At 33.7% G+C, this 9144-nt stretch overlaps 1 protein-coding gene across 1 annotated transcript; it reads right to left on the reverse strand.

Moving 5' to 3' along the window:
- Positions 1 to 1360: 1360 nt before the first annotated feature.
- Positions 1361 to 8914, reverse strand: LOC148304298 (bombesin receptor subtype-3-like). The gene is made up of 5 exons (XM_088268588.1): positions 8693 to 8914; positions 7666 to 7981; positions 5257 to 5435; positions 3351 to 3494; positions 1361 to 1567 (listed from the first exon to the last, which is right to left on the reverse strand). Exons 1-5 carry the CDS (start codon positions 8912 to 8914, stop codon positions 1361 to 1363), a joined length of 1068 nt encoding a protein of 355 aa, XP_088124714.1.
- Positions 8915 to 9144: the final 230 nt, after the last annotated feature.

Consider the following 9144-nt stretch of genomic DNA (forward strand, 5'->3'; position numbering starts at 1 on the left):
TAAAATATAAAAATAATGAAAAGTTCAAATCTATTAATTAAAAAAACAGATTTTTGAAATTCGAAATATTGCATAAAACTGTGAGAAAAAATATTTATTTTTTTAAATTAATTAACATTTATTGGAACCATTTTTTTGTTCTTAAATTTTTTTTGTAAAGCACTAAAATATACAAAAAAGAGTCAAAGTACCAAAACGACGTTAGAATTAGTAGTATCTGAATAATAAATTATTTAAAGAGAAGAGTAGAATTGCTGAATGTTACACGTGTGTACATTGATTGCTTAACACCCAGCCTATGACGATCGTAAGCCCTGTAAATGCCCAGACTTCCATATTCTTCTTAATCTATGTTGAGATGTCAAAAAATAATGTAAAAAAAATATGGCTTATCAAATAACGTGTATTTTGATATAAAGTCCTCGAACTCACCGTGTGTTTGCTACTTTTGCTCAACCATCTGTACAGGGGAGTCAAACCCAAAGCTTTCCTGTAGCTTTCGTTTGTTAATCCGTATATTATAGGATTTATGGCGCAGTTTAAGTAAATCAAGTAATGTGATATGAACCATAATATTTGAAAACTAGAGTCGACCTGAAAATAAGACACATGTTTTTTCATTAATAAATTGTGGTTTGTTTTTGTAAATCCACGAATAATCTAAAAAAACTTAATGCAATTAGCAATGCTAATCGTGACACCGTATCTTTTGAAACTAAGGATTGCATTCCGGATTATTCTGATTTGATAATTTAAAAGTTATTTCAATTCATTATTTTTAGTAAATGAAAGCATTTCACAAGCTAACAATCGAATGAAAGCAATTCAGTCTATGTTTTTCCGAGTGAAATATTAATTTACTGATGGTGTTTAATTCATTACATATATATAGATTAGGAACGTGGTTAATTTAAAAACATAACATAATAACAGTAATGTGAAAAATTGAGAATTAACTTTGTGATTCTCCATTTTTTAATTAAAAATGTCGATATTGTTATTGATTTAAAAAAAAGTTACGTTTTAATTATAATTTTAAAATACTCTATTTACTCATTTCAAGGGTTTTTGAAACGTTGCTCCCCAATTATTATAATCAGTGAAGAACATTTTTTCTATACTTTCTATATAAGCGTTCATTATTTTATTGTATATTAAAATGCCGAGAAAACGTGATTTGAGTGAAACTGAGCGTTCTCAAGTAATTTTATTGAATTAAGAAGGGTAAACCCAGGTTCACATAACTTTAAAACAATTAATGCTCCCGGTGTGCGGTCCAAATAACAGTTAAAAGATTTTTTAATCTTGTTCTTATAAAAACTTGGTTCAGATTTGAAATTCTTACTTCTTACTTATGAATCTAGCCAAATATCCACGTAGACAAACTCACCCAATCAACATTAAAGGACTTCAGCTGATAATTCCTCACAAAGACCATTACGGTGAACGGCAGCCGACACACGATGAAGGTGATCAGAATAACGAAGATGGTTCTGGCAACTCTCGTTTTGTAGCTGACTGATATGGGATGCTCTCGACGGAGAATCTGCTGTTCGTAACGTTCTAACTGCACAAATAAATAAATAATTATATTAAACATTTAAAGCACTGAATTTGTGATTTCGGATTTCATAAATTATAAAAATAAAATTGTCTTATTCTTCTTTATTTAGGACTATGCCCTGTTAATCTCCGGTCCACTCCTAGGAGGTAGAAGACCAGCTGTCTCTCCATCCTTTAGGTGGTCTTCTTGTTACCTCTTATGCTGCTGTTACCTCTTATGCTGTTACCTTCCTGTTACCTCTTATGCTGCTGTCTGGTGTTTTTTTCACCATTCGATCCGTGCTTGCTCTTCCCACATGATTTCTCCAGAAACATCTTCTCTCTCTTCCCCATCGCACATCAACTTCGACATTGCAGATTTTTCTTATTTCAGAGTTTCTTAATCTGTAGCAAAGTGTTAGGCCTGTAATGGGTCGTAGAGTCTTCGTTTCGGTGATTCTAAGAAAGCTTTTCGTTCTCGCGGTGTCAGCTCTTGTTTCTATGCCGTATGTCATGATCGTTCTTATGCAGGTCTTACTCTCTTTCACAATGTGCTTATTTCAAAATAAATTGCAAGTTGTTAATTATTTTTCTATCTTAATGTAAGGCCAGCGACGCTACTTTTCATTTATACGGATTTGAGACATGTCATCCTATACGCGTCCAGAGCAGCCGTATACATACTCAGCTTTTAGGATAAATAGTGGTTTGAAGAACGAGGAAATACGAATACACCCATAGGTCACAACTTTCGCCAAGAAAAGGCGATTCAGTTGGCTAGGCCATGTGTGTGTGTAAAGTGCATAGATAGTTTTGAATATTAACTAGTCCGAAGCATGAAGTCTATTGCTGATATAATAGGATGTATAGCAACACGAAGTAATAAAATAATTCATTAGTCAAAACCACAGATAATTCAGGATCATTCACAGATACTTAATCATAGATAATAAAAAATCGCAACTTATCGTTGTAATTAATATTACGTTGGGTGGTATACTATACAAAACAAACAATGAATCCTGAATGGCGGTCAGCCATAATAGATAAGATAATGTAAGTCTAAAAGTAAGTACCATGATAATGAAATTTTTCTCCCTGTAAAAGAGGATCAAAATAACTTTTTTTATAGATTTTTTTCCATATTTATATCTTTTATAATATAAACAAACATAATACTAGGTCTTCTTCAAAGATGTTACTTATCAACAAATGTTAAAGGAATATTTCAATACAATTTTTTTTTTAATTCCCCCATAATAATTTATATTATTATGAGGGGTAAATTTCAAAAATTAATTGCAATAACATTTTTTTAAACAATTATCTATATTCTACATAATATAGTATATTATGTGGAATATTACTATGCTTATGCTACAGGTGGCACAAAATTAAGTACCCTATCGGAACATGTTATAATTATAGCCAGTCATATTTGAAATTTGTGAACTAGACAGCTGCAGTATACAAACAGATTGATAAAACGGAAACAAATGTAAATCAACACTGGCGATAGTCACATGACGGATATCATCTTTTCCATTAACAGAAGAAGAAAAATATGATCCAGGTAAAGATTATCATGACCATTTTTTTTTAATTTATTTAAATATAATTTATTTGTATACTACAGCTGTCTAGTTCTCAAATATCAAATATGATTAACGTATGATTAAAATATGATGACGCCATTTGCAAAAAATATTACATCTTCCGATAGGGTGATGAATTTTGCGTCACCCTGTAGTATATAGACAATTGTTTTTACAGAAATTTTCCCTCATAATAATTTTAAAAATACCTACTTTCCAAAATATGGCCGAGTAACAGATGGTCATGATAGTAAGTGGAAGCCACACCAATATGAAGAGCAAGACGTGCCAGTATATGGGGAGGATGTCTATATTCTCGGAGCAGAAAGTTTCCAGGAAATTTTTCCACTGCCTTTCCTATAATGAAACAACAAAATAAAAATATCTTCTCTGCCAAAGTTTATCACACAGCTTCAATAGTATGCCAACAGTCACTTACTTTGCGATTTTACATTTCATATCTTACATAATAGCTTCGGTGTCGACTTTACAATTAATACAATAAGGACGGGAAAGGTATTTTTACCCGTTCGGTCGATTGATGCTTAAAAATGCTCCTTTCCAAGTAAAAGATGAAGGAATTTCAATCATTTGTATCAATCTCTTTATTAGCTATAGTACATAATTATTGATTTCCGTTGTCAGCAGTCCGCAAACGTAAAAATCACCCGTCCTAAGTGTGTTTAGTTACGCAGGTTTGTCACTTCCGATTTGACGTTTTATAAACCAAATTGGACGCCTTACATATCAAATTAGACGTTCAATACATTTAATAGGACGTTTTACAAAACAAATTGGACGTTTAATTGTACATTATAAAAAAGTTAGATTTTTTTAAAAATATATTCAAAGTAGTAGTCATGATTCAATGTGGTATTGAAAATGTCTGAAAACTTCAATACACATCGCCCGCACATACTATGACAGCGCGCCACGCAGGCTTGCCAACTTGACGACTATCGCACTTGGTAGTATTGAGAATAAAATATGTGTCCAGGTATTCATGACGGTATATATGCTTTCTATTTATAAAAATACGTTCTAGCTTTTTTTATAAAATACAATATTTTTTTTCCAATTAAAAGTTAAAAACCTGTAATAAGGTATTTTGGTATGTCATAACCATTACCTCCGTAGTGTAATGGTCAGCACGCTCTGCTACCGTTCTGGAGGTGCCGGGTCCGGGGATCAAATAAATATAAGTGATTTTTTCACTCTAATATTTATTCAATATTACCCTGGACTGGTACCTGAAGCAGAGGGCTTCGTGCGTTACCTTTCACCTTTCATAATATAACACTGCATTTATATGATGCAGTGCCCTATGCATCATCAGGGTACATATATATCGCTCACTCCTTTCAACATCGTCATATATTAAAAATCGTCAATTTTCAGTTGTTCATGTTTTCGGAATGCCAAGAAAATGTACTTTATCCCAGCAAAAGCGGCATATTTTTAACTTAATATGTACCCGCTATAGGGCAGAAAGTGTTGTTTTCGCATTTTGAAGAAAACGTATTGTTTAATTATTTTTTTAAACATACTTTAAAAAATTCAAATGGTGAAAAAACCTTCAGGTTTTACCTAAAAAGGTCTGTTGCACAGTAAAAAGTTCAATAAGTGGCTTGATATTTACTTTTAATGCATTTTATTTTATTCTTAAACTTTAAACGATCTCCTAAAAAACAAGTTTTTTGATATATGATGTTGTTGAAAGGAGTGAGTGATATATAAATATATATATATATATATATATATATATATATATATATATATATATATATATATATATATATATATATATATATATATATATATATATATATATATATATATATATATATATTTATAAATATATATATATATATATATATATATATATATATATATATATATATATATATATATATATATATATATATATATATATATATATATATATATATATAAATATATATAGAAATATATAGAAATATATATATCTAATTATTGGTTGTTAATATTTATCATGCATCATGTTATCTTTCCATTGCATAAAGGAGAACCAATTTCCATTTTATGTAGGTGCAATATAGCCAATGAACTTAATCTGAAATAATTCACAGTAATTGATTACGTTGTAAGTCCTCCAAACAGAGAGCGGGGTGGCGAATACGATTCCTATCACCCAGGAGCCCAGAGCCAGGCGCAGCGCCACGCGTCTGGAGAGGCGAGCCTCTTGCGGGAGGACTATGGCGGTCAGACGGTCGTACGATATCACGCACAGGTTCATCACGCTGGTTATCAGTAGAGATCCTGCAGATCACAATACAAAGAATACAATCAATAATAAATTTACTGGTCAAATTGTGGAGGTCCTCACTAAAACGTTACATTTCCTTTATAAATGATTTTTACACGTTGATTGCTGATCACGCGAATACGCGTGATCCGGCTCGTCAGCCGATGACCGATCACGCGTTACCACGTGATTAATATTAACATTATGTTAAACCTACTTATGCTATATTAAAACTTAAAATAATATTAATAAAACAGTTTCTGCTCAATATAAAGCTTCTTTTCATCTCACCAATAGATGTCTCTAGTAAAGTTCTAGTGATTCAAGAACAATGTTTCAAAATTGGTTTTTATATTTAGAACTTCCAAGAATTTGAGTAGTGTGGTTGTCAATAATGGGTAGAATTGGTGAATGTTACACGTGTGTAAAGTGATCACTTAAACCAGCATATGACGGTCGTCAGCCCCGTAAATGCCCAGACTTCCATATTCTTCTTCATCTTTGATGAGATGTCAAAAAATAAAACTAAAGACACACTTTACAAAGTTTTATAAACACAGTTAAAAAATATAATTTACAGAAAAATATAGTTTACAATATAGTTTATAATATAGTTTACAGAAAAATAATAATTTGACCATCTCCTGAAATCCAGCTTTTCAGGTCGGCAAACCACGCGTTATAAATCAGGAATTCTAGCTTGTAAAATTATTACGTTTTCGTGCGATTTAATGATTTAAATTGATTTAACACAGGATTGGTAACGTTTTGTCGCAACTTTTTTATTAAGATTTCGATAAAATACACCAAACAGGATAGATTTGCATTCAAATGAATTTTTGTGCCATTGCAATATTTAAATGTATTTTTTTGGTGAGAACCTCCACCAAAAAAAATGATGTTTCGGAGCGTTTCTCAAGTATGTTAAAAAAATGACATACAAATGAAAGAGTCTCTGCTTTATAAAAGCATTCCATTAAATTCAATTTATTTAATAATAATTAATACTAACTTACATTACAAACTAAAATTTAAAGCGTATACATTAAAACATAAATTAGAAAGTAAGCAAGAACACTTTTGTTAAAGATTAGAATCCCTCTTCGGAATACCCCCTCAGACAGATGGAACATATCAATATCCGGCATGATATTGTTCAGCATAGCGGTAGCTCTTCCTGCAGGCATAACCATCGGCAGGTTGGTCCTTTTTATAGGAATGTGAAACAGTTTTTGGTGAGGACCTCCACAGTTGTGACCACGATTTGCTGCATATCTCTCATTCCTCAAGTCATGCGGACGAATGTGGACGAATTTAAATATTTAGGTTTATGTATAGATAATAAGTTCAAATGGGATTCGCATATTATAAAACTCTGTGATCGTCTGCGGGCTATAGGGAGTACTTTTTATAAGTTGTACTTTATCCTGCCTAAACAGACCTTAAAGATTATTTACTGTTCTTTAGCAGAATCCATATTAAGATATGGAATTAAGTCTTGGGGACATTCGACGAAAACGAATTTTAAAATGGTTCAAAATCTGCAATATTCCATGATCAAAAAATTGTGCCCAGTCATATATATAATCAAAGGGACAATCCAATATTGATAGATAAACACTTGCAATTACTGCCGGTACGTGGAATATTGTGGATGAGTACAACATCGTTGAACAACAAACTAGACAAAAATATGGAAATCCTTTAGTACACAACCATGATACACAATTTACACACAACGAAGGTTTGATAGTCCCTAGAATTAACAATAAATATGGGAGTCGAACACTGCAATATATCGTTCCGAACATTTTTAATTTGTTGCCGACGGATGTTAGAGGTCAAAATAAAATATGGAACAAAGGCAAAATAAAGGAATGATCAAGAGTGAATTTTATGAAAATTGTAAAATGTTTATATTCTTAATTTTTTATCTTTTTTGTGTGTATATTAGGTTAAAATCGTTAAAAACAATAAAAATGTATTAAAAAAGAACTCCACGGACAAGACACACAAGGTGGCTTGGTGGGTCTCTGCAAAAAAATGTTCTAAATATGTAAAAATTGTGATTTAAATAATATCAAAAGTATACAAATAAAAAAAAAATTAAAAAAACATTTTTTTTAAATGCTACTTATATACTAATTAAACCATATCTGCTCCCTAGGTGGAGCATATGGAGTCCACAAACTGTCTCCAGACTTTTGTGTCTTTAACCAATATATAGCTTTGAGTGTGGCCGACCTGAAAGGAAGCCCTCCATCTTGCAGCCGACGGGGCCCAGCAGGTAGTTCTGGTAGAAGTGGTGCACGAGCAGCATCCAGGGGCAGAGCAGCAGCGTGGCCAGGTCGGCCAGCGCCATGCTGCCCACCAGCAGGTTGGTGGGCGTGCGCAGGCGCCGGGAGCGCGCCAGCAGCGCCAGCAGCACGAGGTTGGCCAGCGCGCCGCCCGCCACCACGGGCGCCACGGCGGCGCTCTTCACGGCCACCTCCCACGTGGGCAGCACGATCCACATCTCCGCGGGGAAGTCGTACTGACTCAGGTCCAGGAAACTCAGATTCTGTCGGAGGGAGCGGTACATTCTATCACGATACTGCTATTTTTATGATTTTTTTTATATAAATCTAAATAATATACGTATAACTAGGATAGGTGCGTATACTTTTATGCGGTACCTTCCCAAAAAGAGACAAGCCCTTGTGCTTGGAGAGGGAGTTATCTTGTTTAGTTTTTTTATTGTATAGTCTGTGTATGTTTATAGTGTTCGTAAAGTTTCTTTTTAAGAGTGTTTGTGGCTTTTATATTTTTAATATCTTAAGGAGAGCTGTTTTGAATTTGAGGTAGGTATTCCAAACATTTGTGTAGTGCTGTTGTCAATAAACTAACTAACTAACTAACCATCACGCCGCTTCCCCGCAGGGGTAGGCAGAGAGAATAGAACGCCACACCACTCTGTCTTTGCAAACATTCTTCGCCTCTTCCACGTTCATGCATCTCCTCATACATACCCGCCGATTGTTGACGATCAGGTATGTCAAATACTGACCACTTTCAAGTATTTGGCATACCTGATCGTGTGGTTGTCAATCACGGGTAGAATTGGTGAATGTTACACGTGTATAAAGTGATCACTTAAACAAGCTTATTTCAGGTCGTACGTGGCCCTGTAAATGCCCAGATTTCCATATTCTTGTTCATCTCAAATGTCATGTCAAAAAATTAAAAATACATTGTATCGTATTTGAAAAATGGAATAAAAAATGAAGCTCACATCACTTCCGGTCATGGTGACGTTGAATTCCATCTGATGCAGGGAGTTGCCGGCATCTAGCTCCTTGATGACGAAAGAAGTGATGGAGTCGTTGCTGCAGTTATTCTGCGCCTTGTTCCACGCATTGAGAGCCTCCTTTAACGAATTAAAGTAGAGGAACCTTGATTGGTTGGAAACCGGACAATCCGTATGGTTTATGGGCGAAAACGAACTCAGACACATTCTGAGCCTTGTATGTAAATTACGCTAATATATCGAAAATAGTATTAAAAACATAAAAAGAGATGGTAAAAACTGATTTTCGTATGTTTCGCCTGCTACGGGGTGCAAGCTCTACGAACCACTGATTATTACGCAGTATCTGATGAGTAGCGTTACGTTATCGTGTTTACATTTCTGGACTTGCTAAAGTTAGTAAGCTCTAGAGCAGTGGTTCTTAATCTGGGTTCGAT

The sequence above is a fragment of the Brachycentrus maculatus genome, unplaced genomic scaffold, assembly GCF_059751285.1.
Source record: "Brachycentrus maculatus isolate JH-2025_06_01 unplaced genomic scaffold, ASM5975128v1 h1tg000326l, whole genome shotgun sequence".
NCBI lineage: Eukaryota > Metazoa > Arthropoda > Insecta > Trichoptera > Brachycentridae > Brachycentrus > Brachycentrus maculatus.

Bases quoted from the DNA above. Each gene is read 5' to 3' on its own strand.
- LOC148304298 (XM_088268588.1), bottom strand. From the start codon at position 8,914: ATGTGTCTGAGTTCGTTTTCGCCCATAAACCATACGGATTGTCCGGTT. The intron at 7,982-8,692 runs GTGAGCTTCATT...TCCCTCCGACAG, and splicing joins TCACCATGACCGGAAGTGAT to AATCTGAGTTTCCTGGACCT. The intron at 5,436-7,665 runs GTCGGCCACACT...TGTGATCTGCAG, and splicing joins GATGGAGGGCTTCCTTTCAG to GATCTCTACTGATAACCAGC.